This window comes from Microcaecilia unicolor, chromosome 3 (genome assembly GCF_901765095.1).
Source record: "Microcaecilia unicolor chromosome 3, aMicUni1.1, whole genome shotgun sequence".
In the NCBI taxonomy this organism is placed as follows: Eukaryota; Metazoa; Chordata; class Amphibia; order Gymnophiona; family Siphonopidae; genus Microcaecilia; species Microcaecilia unicolor.
Genome location: NC_044033.1, coordinates 474,888,865 through 474,906,272, shown reverse-complemented (window position 1 = coordinate 474,906,272; position 17,408 = coordinate 474,888,865). Strand labels below are relative to the sequence as shown.

General features: G+C 42.7%; 1 protein-coding gene across 1 annotated transcript in view; it reads left to right on the top strand.

The window, feature by feature from the left end:
- COL9A1 (collagen type IX alpha 1 chain) overlaps positions 1-17,408 on the top strand; it is a 285,908-nt gene that overhangs the window by 205,245 nt on the left and 63,255 nt on the right. The window contains exons 27-28 of the mRNA XM_030199004.1: positions 5,118-5,171; positions 5,258-5,311. Coding sequence (XP_030054864.1) covers positions 5,118-5,171; positions 5,258-5,311 — 108 coding nt within the window. The remainder of the gene's footprint in view (positions 1-5,117; positions 5,172-5,257; positions 5,312-17,408) is intronic.

Below are 17,408 nucleotides of genomic sequence, written 5' to 3'. Positions count from 1 at the left end.
GCGATTGTCCTCTGTCCCCTGCCCCTCTCCAGCCAGCTAGCAATTGTCCTCTCTCCCCTGCCCCCCCCCCTCTAGCCACCCAGTGATTTTCCTTTTTCCTCTGGCCCCCCTCCAGCCACCCAGCGATTCTCCATTTTCCCTTGCCCCCCCTTCCAGCCACCCACCGATGCTCTTCTCTCCCCTACCCCCCCTTCCAGCCACTAAGCGAATCTCCTGTCTCCCCTGCCCCTAACGATACTGGCCAAATCTCTCCGCTGCCATGCACAGCTCAGCGTGCAGGTCCAGTGAATGCTAGATCGATTCACCGCTGTGCGTCTGCCCTCCCACCTCTGGTTGGTCAGCTTTTGCGTGTGACGTACCCTTCACTCTCACTGTTCCGCCCTCGACATCATCACGTTTTTACGCGAGGGCGGGGCAGAGAGAGATGTGACACCCTTACGAACTTACGAACCCTGAAGCCACAGAGTCAGCTTCAGAATGTTGGAGGTGCGTTTTATTATAGTAGATGTCCTGCAGTTACTTTCTAGTTTATTGTATCCCAGTCTACTCTCTCCCAAGTCTGCTGCAAATTGCCACATTTATTTAGAATGGTATTTTATGAGAAAGGACATCTAACTCAGGATGTCCAGGTCAGTATGTTGCTGGTAGTGCTAGTATTTTAGAACAGGATCTGCTAACATACAAACTGTTCTGAAATACTTGGTAAATGGATGTCTATGTGCAGGTGATGCTCAGCATGAACACCCATTTTATTAACTGAAACATCCAAATTATAAATGGGCAAAACAAGGGACATGGATGCCTTCTGTATTCTTTATATATGATCTGCAAGCCCAAAGGGTATTCAAGCGAAGTGCATTCCAGTACAGTAGTATTTTTCTGTCCTTGGAGTATTTACAGTAAAAAAAATTACAAAGAGCTTCAGTGGGATATGAATTAGAGTTCCTGGGTTCTCAGTTCATTGCTGTAACCGTTAGGCTGCTACTCCACTTGTACTATAAATGTCCATAATTTCTGAAGTGTCACAGAGCCCGGTATCCCTTGCCATTTTCATATTCAGGGTAGATTGGGGATTGGAGATGACTTGCCTTTATCCTTCCTGTGGAGAGCTGCTCAATCAGAACACCTTTCTGTATCTTGGACATGCTAGCTAACAGGTCTAAATACCCTTTTCCTTCTGAAATCGTAGTGGGACATCCATATTTTGGTCCCTCCCTTGTCTCACCCAAAATACACCCAGGCCAAATTCCCTTGCCATATGATCATACTGCAGTTTTAGATGTCTGTATCCTGGATTTATAAGTTCGGTATTTTGGACATCCATGAAAAACGGATGTCTAAATACCAGTTTTTAGATGTCCAAAACACAAATAGAACTTCTAAAATAAAGGCCTTGGTGCCTCATATTAATAAAATTTCAGCCAAAATACAGAGGAGAAATAAAATATCTAATATGGTCACTGTTAAAGGGAAGTGCTCATTATTTATTTATTTATTGCATTTGTATCCCACATTTTCCCACCTCTTTGCAGGCTCAATGTGGCTTACAATTCATCTTGAATAATGGAAAGATATTAGAAATTAGACATATAGTGTTACAGAGGGATTTTGGGCAGTATGATAGTGATATAACAAAATAATAGTATAATAAGCAGAGATTGAAGACAGTTCTGAATATATGTAGAGGAGATTGTGTGTGTTCACATTGGTTGGTCGTTGTAATATGCCTTGTTGAAGAGATAGGTCTTCAGCAGTTTGCGGAAGTTCATTAGTTCGTAAATTGTTTTTAAGTTATTCGGTAGTGCGTTCCATAACTGTGTGCTCATGTAGGTAAAGTTTGACGCGTGCATTAGTTTGTATTTTAGACCTTTGCAGTTAGGATAGTGCAGATTGAGGAATGTGCGGGATGATCTTTTGGCATTCCTGGGTGGTAAATCTATCAGGTCTGACATGTAGGCTGGTGCATCTCCGTGAATGATTTTGTGGACTATGGAGCATATTTTGAACGTGATGCGTTCTTTAAGTGGAAGCCAGTGTAGTTTTTCTCGTAAGGGTTTAGCAGTTTCGTATTTTGTTTTGCCGAAGATGAGTCTGGCTGCAGTGTTATGGGCTGTCTGAAGTTTTTTAATTATTTGTTCTTTGCAGCCGGCATAGAGTGCGTTGCAGTAGTCTAGGTGACTGAGCACTATTGATTGTACTAGGTTACTGTCAGGCTTCTTCCCTGGAAGCATTGGGTTTGTGAGCCCTTGGACCACTACCGTGGAGCGGCAGTGGCAGGCAAGGTCACCTTCAAAGCAGAGACGAGGCAAGGCTGGACTGGAACCCCGGACTGGAGTTCTGAACTGGAATACACAGGACTGGAATGCATTGGACGGGTGCGCACTGGACTGGTACATACTGGAGTGGAGCCCACTGGACTGGAACACACGGGGCTGGAACCCGCTGGACAGGAACACACTGGACCTGGGCTTCACCTATGCTTAGCCACCGTTCCCCGAGGGTTGAGCCCTCAGGTTCGGGCAGCCGGCAGGGCTTACAGGAGAACTGGAACTAGCAAGCAGAAACAACAGGAATCAGGATACAGAAGTGCCCCCAGGCACCTAGGCGAAAGCAAGACAGGCAGGGAATATCTGGGTTCCGGCAATAGTCAGGTCTGGCCACAGGCAGAGAATATCCGGGTTCAGGCAGTAGTCGAGTCAGGCAGCAGGCAGCAAGTATCGGGGTTCAGGCAGAGAGTAGTCAGATTCAGGCAATGGTCAGGTCAAGTAGCAAGACTATGGCTAGAGCTCCAGTAGTAAGGAGTACTGGCAGCGGACAGGACTAGGGTTGAAGCTCCAGAAGCAAAAGAAAACACACACGGGAAAACCAGAAAGCTAAACACAAGAAAACTAGTAAAGCTGTACACAAGCTAACAAGAAAGCTATGCCCAAGCTAACTAGTCAACAAGCTAGAAACTCACACTAAGCAAAACACAGGAGAACTAGTAAAGCTGTACACAAGCTAACAAGCAAAGCTATGCCCAAGCTTACTAGTCACACGCTAGGAACTCACACAACACAACACACAGGAGAACTAGTAAAGCTGTACACAAGCCAACAAGAAAAGCTATGCCCAAGCTACTAGTAACAAGCTGGAAACTCACACTGAACTGGACAGGGTAGCAGTGCACAGAACACTCTAACATACCAGGGACCTTAGACGATGCTAAGGCTGCAGTCTCTAAGTGATTAATAAAGCCCTTCAACACCTGAGGAGCAGCTGCAGCTATCAGTAAGCAACTACGGAGGCTGTCCAGGCACAAAGAAGAGAGACAAGTCCGGCAGCCTGGCAGAACCGGACCTTACTGGGCTAAAGTCTGGAACGGGTAGGAACAGAAAGACAAACTATGGCAGCCACTGGCTCTGCCCACCAGCGGGTGAGAGGAGCACAAACCAAGGAGCAGGCAGAGCGCACACAGAACATAGAGAGACTTAGAATATCTAGGTGCAGCACAGAGGAGCAAACAGAGCCAGCCTGGAGACAGAGGTAGAGCTAACTCAGGCAGCACCCCCAGGTGCAGTAGAGTGGAGTAATTAGAGCCATGCTGGAAGCAGCCAGCACACAGAAGGAAAACTACTCCAGAAAGGATAGGCAGAAGCCAGCTTAGAAACTGACCCCCAGAAATAAGGTAAGTCTGAGGGTGGTCACGGCCACAGACGTGACAGTTACGGAAAACAGTCCTTGGGAAGAAAGGTTTTACTCTTTTTAGTTTCCACATTGAGTGGAACATCTTCTTGGTTGTGTTTTTCGCGTGGTTCTCGAGTGTTAGGTGTCAATCGATGGTAACTCCAAGAATTTTTAAGGTATCTGAAATTGGAAGGTTCAGATTAGGTGTGTTAATGGCGGTGAATTTGTTCTTGTTATGTTGAGAGGTGAGTATTAGACATAGGGTTTTATCTGCATTAAGTTTCAGTCGGAATGCATCCGTCCATGAATGCATGATTTGGAGACTTTGGTTGATGTCATTGGAGATTTCCTTTAAATCTTGCTTAAATGGGATGTAGATCGTTACGTCGTCTGCGTATATGTATGGATTGAGGTTTTGATTTGATAATAGTTTGGCTATTAGGGGGTCCTTTTACTAAGATGCGCCGAAAAGTGGCCTGCGCTGGTGTAGACATGTGTATTTGATGCGCACAAGTCTATTTTTCAGCGCACCTGCAAAAAAGATTTGGGGGGGGGGGGGGGCTGAAAGTGGACGTGCGAAAAAATGAAAATTGGCGTATGTCCATTTTGGGCCTGAGACCTTGCTGCCACTCATTTACTTAGCGGTAATGTCTCGCGTGTTAACTGGGCAGTAGTCAGCGCGCATACAATACTTATTACTGCCCAGTTAGCGCCGCACACCAGAAAATAAAATATATTTTCTGGCGCATGTAGTGGACACACATAAAAAATGAAATTATTGCCTGGACCACGCGGTAGCCGGGCGGTAGTTCCAAATTGGCGCACGTTGGACACGTGTAGGCGCCTTAGTGGCTTAGTAAAAGGGCCCCTTGGTTTGAAAGAAAAAAAGGATAGAATTCAATTATGAACATTAAAGTATCTGCTTTTTATTGAGGCACTTGGATTTCCCATGCATTGGGCTTATTAGATTTGGTGGTTGTGTCCTGGCTGTTCATAGTTCTCTCCTGTTTTGATGGATTCTAGTGGTTTATTAGTTGATTGTATTCATCATGTGCCTTTTGTTATATGTGATTTGATGCTAACACTGTACTCCACTGAGTGTAGGGGGTTCATTCAGATTGGTGGCCCATAAATCATCACAAAATATATAAATATTATTGTGAATGATATCTCATTTATTTATGAGGTTAAATACAGTTTTCCCTGAATAAAAGTGCTTCCATTCCTTGAGCAAACTAAAAGTCTCTCAAGCCTCCATTGGTTGGTTCACAACCACAGTTTCGGACTCCCTTAAATTAGTGCTGTGTCATATGCTTGTACTGTACTTGCGACTCATAATTGGCACTGGAAGTGTGACACCTAGAGACTGTAGCAGTTTCCAGACACTGCATTTCCTTTTCAATTAGGAATTGATTTAAATAGTTGTGTTTTTTTCCCATTTATCCTGACAGGGTAATACTGGTGTTCCTGGCATTCCTGGCTTGATGGGAAGTTCTGGTAAACCTGTAAGTATTTTCCAAATGTTTGGTTCATGTTTGGATGCACTTGTTTGGGCTTGCACAGTTCACTCTTTCTGTCTTCATGAAAACAGGGTGAGCAGGGACCTCCGGGTGAAGTAGGCCGTCTTGGACCAAGAGGATTACCAGTAAGTACTTTGTCTGTTACCCTTTGTATGTCTGGTACATTTTTAAGAAGATGAATTCCATCTGATTGGCAATGCTATATTTTTTTGCTTTTCTTATTGCTTTGGAGAAGAGGGAATGATCCCTGTTTACTATGCCGCACTGTAAGCACGCAAACTTTTTAGCATGCGCTAATGATAGAGACACCCATAGGAATATAATGGGTATCTTTATCATTAACACACGATAAAAGTTTGCGCACCTACAGCGTGGCTTAGTAAACAGGGCCCAATGTGTCTTTTTAATTTCCTCAAGATTGTCAAATGCTTTCTGAAAATCCAGATACACAATCCAGCTTATAATCGAAAGTGGCATTTTTGACTGCATCGCCGCTTTCCTGTTGCTTCGCCGGCGAAAGTTCAAGGGGGCGTATCGGTAGATAAGCGAAGGCGGGACATGGGCGGGCATGGGCGTGGCTACCAGATGGCTGGCTTTCGCCGATAATGGAAAAAAAAAAGCGGCGTTAAGCAGTATTTCGCCGGCTTTACTTGGTCCTTTTATTTTCACGACCAAGCCTCAAAAAGGTGCCCGAACTGACCAGATGACCACTGGAGGGAATGGGGGATGACCTCCCCAAACTCCCCCAGTGGTCACCAATCCCCTTCCAAACTAAAAAAATAAAACTAAAAACCTTTTTTGCCAGCCTATATGCTAGCCTCAAATGCCGTACCCACCTCCATGACAGCAGAATGTGTTGTATCCTCCGACAGCCTTTCCCTGGTTGCGATGTGGCTCTTGGGTGAGTGTGACACCTTTTCTGTTAGGTGCCCTGCAGAGTCACATTAACAATGCATTGTGGTGGGAGTAGGGTACTGGGCTCTACTCCCCTGGTGCTTTCCCCCCCCTGCTAACTGGGTCAGAGTATGCCCTGTTTTGTTTCCTGTTGTAGTCCATGCAGTAGTGGCCATTTTTGTAAGCCAGTTTTAGTTCCCTTTCCTGTGTTACCCACGTTAGAGAATGTAGTTCTTACCTTGCATGGTGCTGAAAGAGGGCATTGTATACCATTGTGCCAGCTCTGACCTACTGCTAATCTTAGTACCAGGGGACTCTTTGCCAGTGGGGCACAACCTCTGATCTGCAGTTAACTGTGAGTAAACTTGCCTATTTCAAGAAAGGACTTTTTCAGAGAGATTAGTCTTCAGGTGTGAACTGGTATGCCAAAGTTAAACAGCAGCAATAAGTCCTAGAGGCTGTATGCAGGTCCCTGGAACAATTTTAGTGGGTGCAGTACATTTGTGGGTAGTGGGTTTGGGGGGGGGGGGGTTGGGGGGCTCAGCTCCCAAAGTAAGGGAGCTATGCACGTGGGAGCTTTTCTGAAGTCCAGCGCAGTGACCCCTAGGGTGGCTGGTTGGTGTCCTGGCCTGTCAGGGGGGCCAGTGCACTAAAAATGCTGGCTCCTCCCACGGCCAAATGCCTTGAATTTGGCCGGAGTTTGAGATGGCCGGACATAACTTTCTATTATCGCTGAAAAACAAACCCGGCCATATCAAACCCGGTGAACTCCATGGCATTTGGCCGGGCTAAACCGTATTATCGAAAAAAAGAGATGGCCGGCCATCTTTTTCGATAATACGGATCCGACCAGCTGTAGCACCGCCGCCAACATAGATCGCCGGCGATCTATTTGGCTGGCGACGTTCGATTATGCCCCTCAATATCAACCAGCTCATCTTTATTCAAATGTTTATTCACTTCTTCAAAAAATAAAGCAGATTAAAAAAGTAACTTTATTTTGATCAAGAAAACTATCTTTATTAACTACTGATCTTTGTTGTTGTTTTAATCTAACAATTTTTTCTATTTGGGCTTCCAGTGCCAGAAGTTTAATTTACAGATGAATGACATTTACTGCATTTCTATACTATTTGCTTCTAGCATTGTCAATGTTAGCTTTCTGCCCCATGAAGATCAGAAATAGTGTAGCTTAAACACATTCAGGCATAGGCGGTCAGTGGCCCAACTGTTTGGGGATGCTAAAGTGGGCGTGGTTAGGGGGTGGGGCCAGGGGTGGAGCTTAAATCCATAAGTGTCTAACACACAGAAAAAAATAAATAAATAAAAATAAAAGTAACAATTAATACCTTTTATTAAATTTAGATATTAGATATGTATCATATGTCAAAGAATAAAGTGGTTGCTCAAAGCATATTCTAAGCACAATCGCTCAACTGCAAAACACTATGCACAACTTTGTGCAAAAACACACTCAGAACCTTATTGTACCATAAATATTACACTGGACAGAACCTAATACACCAATATACCACCCATACGGAAAATGCAGACTGTCAACAATATGAAACAAGGGATCATATCATCACAATTCTCGTGTAGAGCCACAAAACACCCTAATTCATGTTTAATGTGGAATAAAATGCCATAAATAAGTAAATAAATATAAACTTTTAATGTTGAGCACCTGATTCTCAAAGTGGACATATTCCAAACACTATAATGAAAATAAAATGATCTTTTCTACCTTTGTTGTCTGCTTGTCCGATTCTGCTGCTATCTGTTCTCAGTGCAGATCAGGAAGTCATCCTCCTTAAATATCTCCCTGGCAAGCCAGCCAACCCACCCCCCTCCCCCTGCTCTCCCAGCAGTAAGGTAAACAAACCATAAATCAATTTCTACAATTGGTTACACAAGGCTAGAGGGCTTTCACTGCAGCTCCTGCTGTGAGGATGGAGGTAAATCAACAATTTAAACCTCTCAGAGCACAGCAGGGGAGGCTTAGCCTGTCCAAGCCTCTTATACCGGGCGCCTATGCATTCAGGGCTTTCCATCTTACTGTTTTATGATTGAGTGTGTTTGGTTTATTCTGTTTGGGGTGAACTTAACTAGTTCATAGCTATTTCATATGCCTAAGAACAATCCATCAGTGTAATTCTAGGGACTTAAACGTTCTGGTGCCACTAGGATTATCACCATTATTTTAGCTGTCTTTGCTGTTAATCTTTTGTCTATCTGATTAAATAAGAACTGTGGTGGGTGAGAGGTATGAGGGAGAGAGTTGTATTCCCAGGCCATAGTGGGACGGAGATCCCAGCTACTGCATAACACGTACACCTACAGGTATGATTCATCTACAGCAGTGATTGCGAATGTTCTTTGGGACCCCCAGCCAGTCAAGTTTTCAGAATATCCACAACAAATTTGCATGGAATGCAAATCTATCTCATCAATGTATTTATTATGGATATCCTGAAAACCCAATTGTGTGGAGTTTACCCAGGATAAGTTTGGGAACCACTAATCTACTGCTTAAAGCTGGGATGTTGTAGGGAGGGATGAGGGTTCTGAACAGACTTAGGGACTATGGCTCCTTACTGAGGATTCTTGCTGGAACTGTGGGTTATAGAGGGGAGAGTGTATGGAAATGCATGATAACTGTGTGTAACCCGGGCCTCACCCATGTGCTAGCTCTGGCCACAGGCCACCAAACAGATCTCAGTTCAATTTCACCAGTTCCAGCACACATGCAGTCGAACTTGGAAGTGGGTCAGTAGTCCTGAATAGCAATCCTTGGGTTTGGGAGACACTTACAGGTCTCGTTTCTACTCAGCTCTTCAGTCCAGGAACCACACGGCACTCCAAAGGGTTTAATAACAAAATTAACTTTTTTTGCAACCTCTGCAACAGGCAGACTTTAACGTTAACCTTCTTCACAGTCACTTAATAAACTCCAGCATAACTCAATCAAGATTTCTGTGCTTCCTGGAGAGAAACTTTTTCCACTATTCTCCTCAGCTATATTTATAGGGACACTTTCTTTCAGGGACTCTATACATATTCAGAAGGCTCTTGACCATGCCTATCCTATAGAGAGATTTTGTTTCCAAAGTATGGTATAACCTCTCTGTATCGGGCTCAGATCCCCTTAGTCTGCCCCTCCTTCAGCATTGACCTCACTCTAGATTCACCCTTGTCCTGGGATGAGCTCTCCCTAACTCCAGTCCCCTGCTCTTGGGCTGGGCCTTCCTCTACCCACCAGTAGCACATTCCACTCCTGGTTGCCACTTTATGGAACTGCAACTTGCCTCTTACAGACAAAGGATCTCTCTGCTTTCCAGGATTCCCCTTTCCTTCCTCCAGGTCAATGGCAGGGGACAGTGCAGGCGGCTTAAGCATGTAGGCAATCAAAGACCCCTCTAAAAGGCAAACTATCATTTTTATCTTCTTTCAGACTCCTCCTCCCTTGTCACTTTTCAGTCTCCTGGCACTTTCTCTCTGTATTTTATTTCAAAACTACTCCCCTTGGGCTGGGCTTCCTCCCACCCGGGGACCTCCCAGTCACTCCCCTGATTGACTCTTTCCAGGGAATTTACTCTTAGTTCTTGTAATCCCAGCCTAAGAGGGGATTACATGTGGATGAAGACATATGGCACAATAACCCAGTAGATGCTTATGTAATGTACAAGCTAAAGAATCAGAAGTAAACTGCTGGGCCAAAACAAATATTAAATAAAAACAAACCTCTATAGACTAATATCTCCTCAGAAATGAAATGTATTTATTTCTTTCACAATCTTATACCCCATGTTATCTAAAAGGTCTGAGCAAATAAATCAAAATACAGAGTTAAAATTATTAAAAGCATTACAATACACAATATAAATAAAATACAACACTTTTGTATAAAACAAAATAATAAAACATCATAGCATCAAACTGAAATACACTATGCTGAATGTCCTTCACAAAATAAAAATGATAATTCATTCGCTTGTTCACTTGTAACTAACACTATTGGGCTCATTTTCAAAAGAGAAGGACGCACATCTTTCGACATAAATCAGTATAATTTAAATCTGATTTTGGACATCCCCAACTGCTTTCCGTCACAGGGATGGCTAAAGTTCATGGGGGCGTATCGGAGGCGTAGCGAAGGCGGGACTTGGGAGTGCCTAACACATGGACATCCTCGACCCATAATGGAAAAAAAAGATGTCCCTGACGAGCACTTGGACGACTTTACCTGGTCCTGTTTTTCTTACGACCAAGGCACAAAAAGGTGCCCTAAATGACCAGAGGACCACCGGAGAGAATCAGGGATGACCTCCCCTTACTCCCCTAGTGGTCACTAACCCCCTCACACCCTCAAAAAATATATTTTAAAATATTTTTTGCCATACTCTATGCCAGCCTCAGATGTCGTACTCAGGTCCATGACAGCAGTATGCAGGTCCCAGGAGCAGTTTTAGTGGGTGCAGTGCACTTCAGACAGGCGGACCCAGGCCTATCCCCCCCAACCTGTTACGTTTGTGGAGGAAATAGCGAGCCCTCCAAAACCCACTCGAAACCCACTGTACCCACATGTAGGTGCCCCCCTTCACCCGTAAGGGCTATGGTAGTGGTGTACAGTTGTGGGTAGTGGGATTTGGGGGGCTCAGCACACAAGGTAAGGGAGCTATGTACCTGGGAGCAATTTATGAAGTCCACTGCAGTGCTCTCTAGGGTGCCTGGTTGGTGTCCTGGCATGTCAGGGGGACCAGTGTACTACTAATGCTGGCTCCTCCCACGACCAAAGGGCTTGCATTTGGTCGTTTCTGAGATGAATGTCCTTGGTTTCCATTATTGCCGAAAGTCAGAAATGACCAAGTCTAGGGACGACCTAAATTTCAAGATTTGGATGTCCCTGACTGTATTATCGAAATGAAAGATGGACGTCTATCTTGTTTTGATAATATGGGTTTCCCCGCCCCTCCATTGCAACATTTTGCGAGGATGTCCTCAACAAAACTTGGACGTCCCTTTCGATTATGCCCCTCCATGGCGTTTATTTTCGAAACATATGGACATCTCAAAAGGCTGAAATGGATGTCCATGTCCATGTGCGTGAAATATCCAAGTACTGATTTTGCAAGGGCAGAGAAGGGATGTACAGCACTACACTATGTTCAAATAGCAAGGGGGCGTTTTGTAAGCAAATTTTGAATGGGGTTAGGGAGGGTCTGAAATATGAACACTAAAGAGTGATTACCAAAGGAGAAGAGACATTCATTTCTAAAAAAAAAGGTGTCCTTATTTAGACCTGTTTTGGGCATGTCCAGAGTCAAAAAGGTGCCCTAACTGGGCAATGGTCCACTGGAGGGAATTAAAGGATGACAACTTCTTAATCCCCCAGTGGCTGTTGCCCCCTCCTCCTTCCCTGAAAGTGAAACTAAAGGGGACCAGGCTCTATTACAGCTGCAGGCATTATGAGCATTGAGTTCTCCAAAAACAGGTGAATATTTAATGTATCTAAATATATAAGCCACCTGCAGCCAAAGCCTATAGAAGTAGTGTACATTCAGGTACAGTAGATATGTTGCTGTTCCTGGAGGGCTCACAATTACAAAAACAACAAAAAAAGTGAGATTTGAACCTGAGTCCATTGGTTCACACTCCACTACACTAACCACTGGACATCTGTGTGACTATTTTCAAAGAACGCTGCCATATAGACATCCATGTCCCTTGTTTTCTCCCATTCATAATCTGGACGTTCCAGTTTGTAAAATGAAAACATAGAAACATAGAAAATGATGGCAGATAAAGGCCATAAGGCCTATCCAGTCTGCCCATCCACAATCATCTGCTGTCCCTTCAGCCCCCTTAGAGATTCCACGTGCCTGTCCCATGCTTTCTTGAATTCAGATACAGTCCTCGTGCCCACCACCTCCACTGGGAAGTTGTTTCATGCATCCACCACCCTTTCCATAAAGAAGTATTTCCTTGGATTTCTTTTGAGTCTACGCTCCTTCAACTTCATCTTATACCCTTTTGTTCCAGAGCTTCCTCTCAGTTAAAAGAGACCTTCCTCCTGTGCATTTTTGCCATGGAGATATTTAAATGTCTCAATCCTATCTCCTCTCTCTCTTCCAAGGTATTCATATTGAGGTCTATGAATCTGTCTCTATATGTTTTATTATGAAGACCACTGACCATTTTAGAAGCCCCACTGTGGAACAACTCCATCCTGGTTATATCATTTTGAAGATGTGGTCTCCAGAACTGCGCACAATGCTCTAAATGGGGCCTCACCAGAGGCTTAAACACAGGCACTATCACGTCCTTTTTCCTGCTGGCCATTCCTCTTCCTATGCACCCAAGCATTCTTCTGGCTTTGGCCATGTTGAACGTTTGGATGTTCTTGCTGGATGTTTCTGGTGTATGGGATTTCCATCTCACATATTTTCGAACAAGAAATCTGGCTGTATTTCCTGTTCAAAAATACCTGAGAGATTGACATCGGTTTGGGAAGTTGTAACTTGGACGTCACTATTCTGACTTGAACATCCTTTCGAAAATGCTCCTCCACAGCTCTGTATGTGAGAAAACGCCTGCTTAAAAAGATGTGCTTTGGTGGGGCACACATTTACACACATAGATTATAGAATTCTCTGATTTACGTGTCTTTAGTAATCTAGGCACAATCATTTACATGAGTTCTTTTTTTATTTGTGTTTTTATTGTGTTTCAAAAATAATATCATAAATACACACTTGTTACAGAAAGTATCACCTAAGTATCAATAGAGTAAGTAACCAACTAAAACATACATATAGACAACCGTAACTCTTTCTTAGAGCCCAATAATAGGGGGAGAGGCAAAGAAATACAGAGAGATCTAAGAAGAACAATGTAATTAAATAGAAAAGGCTTAACAAGACTATCCTGCCTTAATTCACTTGGAGGGGCATTTTTGATAATGACGTCTAAATTGGACTTTGGATGTTTTACGCTAAATTTCCCAAATATGATTAGGAAATATGGCCATTTTTGAAACAGCAAAGCATCTATCTTTTTTTTCAAAAATGGTCACATGCAAGATGTTTTTGTGTTCTCTTTTTTGGCCATTTAAAAAAAAAAAAAAGTGTCCAAGTGAAAAATGTAGAAAATCAAACCATTGGGATGTAGGAGGAGCAAGTAGACTGGCCACATAGACATCCCAGGAGAGCAATAGGCCACCCTAGGGAACACTGCAGTGGACGTCATATAAAAGCTCCCAGGTACACATCTCACTGTTACCCCCTTATGATGTATGCTGAGCCCTCCAAAACCCACCCAAAACCTACTGTACCCAACTATATACCACTTTAATAGCACCTATAGGTGAAGAGGTCACACTTTCCACTACAAGTGTAACAGGTAGAGAGGGATATGAACCAGGGTCCTCCATTCTGTAGTGCACTTCACTGACCACTACACTACTCCATGGACCTGCTTGCTAATAGACCTGGCTATAACCAGCTTTTGCAAATTTCTGAAGACACACTTCTTCAACAAAGCCTACTAAGGACAACCGCAATAACTATTCCCAAAGTACTCAGATGCATCTAAAACACCTCCCACAACACCTACCTAGCACCTGCATTTAAATTACCTACCTTAGCTTATTATTGACTGTATCTAAGATCATGTAATGACTGTACCATAACAACACTCTGTAAGCCACATTGAGCCTGCAAAAAGGTGGGATAATGTGGGGTACAAATGCAATAAATAAATAACATCTGAATGTGTCATAGAGGCTGGTAAGTAATATTTTTAATCACATCTTTGGGGGGTGGGAAGGGGTCAGTGACCATTGGGGGAGTAAGGGGGAGGGGTCATCCCCGATTCTCTCCAGTGGTCACCTGGTTATTTAGGGCACCTTTTTGTGCCTTTTTCATTCTAAAAGCAGGTCTAGACCAAAACATTGAAGTTTCATGTCTAGACGTTTTTGATTTGTTACATTATGGCTGTAAAACATCCAAGTGTTAGGAATGCCCTAAGCCTACCCACAAAACACCTCCAGTATGCCTCCTTGTGGTATGGATTAACTGCAGATGAATTACATAGATAAACATCTTCAAAGTAGGTTTTGAAAATACCGATTTGGCCGTTTTGAGAAGAAATTCGTCCAAATGCTGCGTAATGACAATTTTTGGATGTTTTTCTCTTTCAAAAATGAGCCCCAAAGTTGACTAACTAGATGGACCTATGTTGAATATCTTCTTAAGGTCTAGAAAAGATCTAAGATGTTCAAGAGTAAAGAAAACATATTTAGGGGGTCTTTTACTAAAGCTTAGCTCGAGTTATCTGCAGCATGTCCTGAAGGAATAACATGGACTCTACTGTAGCTAACTGGAGCTAAGCTTTAGTAAAAGACCTCTTTAGTTCCTAAGTATTTCACAGCACATTTACAAAGATATGCCAAAGGATATATTGCCCTCAAATTTTTAGTCTCTTACCTCATTGCAAGGAACTCTTTCCTTTGCTCCTGAGTTGATTTTGTCGTGTCAGGGCACATCCAAATTCTCTGACCACAGAACAAAAGGCCAGAGTTCCTAAAATAGTCTCATTATAGCATTTAAATGTTGCTCAAAAATGAAAGAGACCTACAACGTGGCTCTGTCAGACCCAGCTGAAATATCGTGCAATCTATTTTCTTCTATTGGCATATGGGTTTGAATATCCAATCTAGTTTCCCCTGTGGGGTTTTTAATAGTAGAAGATAAATAATATATCTTGCTAAATGGGGGAATGACTTCAGAAGGAACTTTCAATGTCTCCAGTAGAAACTTTTTAAATAAGTCCACTGGGGAAACCCCAACAGCTCTTGGAAAATTCAATACTCTGATTTAACCATCTATTAAAGTTCTCCAATTGCTCGCTTCTGATCTATAACAGTGTCCTTAAGAGTTTTAACTTCCATCTGTGTTTGAGAAACCTGTTCCAAACATTCTTTCTTAACATTCTCCAGTGATTGAGACAACAATTCCACTTTACTCACAAGAGTTGATGTTTCTTGCACTGACTTCTCCATGGGTTAAATCCAACTTTTTAATAACCTTCCAAAGAATATCCAGCATCACCACTGAGGGGGAGTCACTTTCCATTGCAACTCCAGAGCTTTTAACCTCAACAGGCATAGTCACAGGCATGGTCCTGCCGCCTCGAGCTTCACTTCCTGCAACTTCGGCATGTTAAATACCTAAAGCCTCAGTCTGCTCAGCAGATGGACTCAGTGGAAGGTTAGCTGATTAAGGGGACAAACAACATGTTCTTATGTCCTAAAGAGTTAGGTGCTCCCTCACCTAACCCCAATGCAAGGCTCTCTACAACATTCACTGGCAGGGGTTTGGTAGCATAACATTAAAGTTTCTGCTGGATCAGGGACGACATTGCCGGTTGTGGTACAGCTTGTTTAGTTCCCTTCCTTTAGGTATGCGGCATTTTTTAAAACAAGGAAACTAAAGCAGAGAAAGCAAAAACTCCAGCTCTGCTCTGAGCGACAAGCAGCCCAACAGCTAGCAGCCATCTTGGGCCACTCCCCTCCGAGTTCACTCCATTTGCATCAGTTCTATGACTGGTATAAGTGATCGCACCTAGAATGTGGGTGCTTTCTTACTATGTTTGTATATATTCTTTTTTTTCTTTAAGTGGGTGCCTCTTTATAGTATAGGCTCCAAGTAGGCACAATGTAGGCACCCCTATATAGAATTACCTCCTCATGACTGATTTGTTTTATACTACTTTGTAGATATAATAATGTGCATGGAGTAAACCTTTTTAAGTGGAAAGGGAGTTGTAGAACAAGGGTCCTGATACGTCCCAGGAGTAATGGGAGGAACATTTTTTTCAAAAAAAGTACAGTGGGTGCATAGAATGCTCTCTTGGAGCATGTGGTAGAGGATAAAACAGTAACCACATTTAAGAAGGCATGAGATAAGCACAGAGAATCCATGGGTGCAAAAAGGAGCAATCCTGGCAACAATGGGGTTCATACCAACAAGCTACAATACTCAAGTGTGACCAGGTTCGTGGTGGCAGGATATTGTCTGAAAGGTAATGAGTACCTAGAAGGGCAGATGCTTGTAGCTATATAGATTACTACACACTTTACACCTCATATTGCATTGGAGGTATAGATCAGAAAATTCAGTTTCTTGGGTGTTCTACAGAAGTCACTGAACTTGGAACCTTTTGTGGAATATGTATAACAATGTCCATGAATACATGTGTATTACCATACCATACCATACAAGCTTATATCCCACTAATACCTTACAGTTCAAAGCGGGTAACAAAGTAAGGCAAACCACAGCAAACCTCTGGGATATTATTAAAAGGAATAACAAAATCTAATTAAAATTAAACATTATTTTAAAAGAACACATTTCTGAAACAGTAAGGTCTTAACCTTTCTTCAAAACCTTTATATATATGAATGGGAGGAGAAGAAAATCTCTGAGTGGCTTGGAATGCAAAGGTGAATTCTAGCATCCTTAATCTCTTTTGACCCTTGGGTAAAGGAAAAGAAAACAGATAGTTACAGGTAATACTCCTGGATCTAGCAAAAACTGCAAACTGAAAGTACAAATATAGGTAATTGGGAGCTAGACCATGCAATAGTTTATAGAGAAAACAGACCAATTTAAACAGAACTCTGGCCTCAAAGGGCAGCAAATGAAGTTTAATATAATAAGAAGAAACATGATCGTAGTTGGTTAAACCAAATATCAAATGTATCGCAGTGTTCTGGATGGTTTGAATTCTTTTTAATTCAGATTTAGTACATCTGAAGAATACTAGATTGCAATAGTCTGGTTGTGAGAAACAGAGAGCCTGTATCAATAAATGAAATGAAACTGTGTCAAAATAGCTACGAACACAGCGTAGCTTTCTCATAAGAAAGAAAGATTTTTTCCAATAAGGGGCCAACTTGTACTTCCATTGAGGCAGCGCTATACACCCAAGATTTTTATTACAGTAGATAACTTATATTCAGTTTGGCCAATATAGATAGAATCAGGAATAGAATCTGGTTTACTGTTAATACATATTTCGTTTTATCAACATTAAGCTTTAATTTATGCTGAAACATCCAATTATTTACTGAAAAGGTGCAAGTAAAATTCAAGCTGAATTGATCCCTCATTCTTTGCTTAAAACCCCAGGTCCAAACAAGCAGTTTGTTCTCACTTATGTGCTATCTAGAGGATGTGTAAATGCCATATGGAAAGTACACATCTTTTAAAAATCCACCCTCACTACACCCCTTTGAAATCATTTCAGGACTTTATGGAAGTT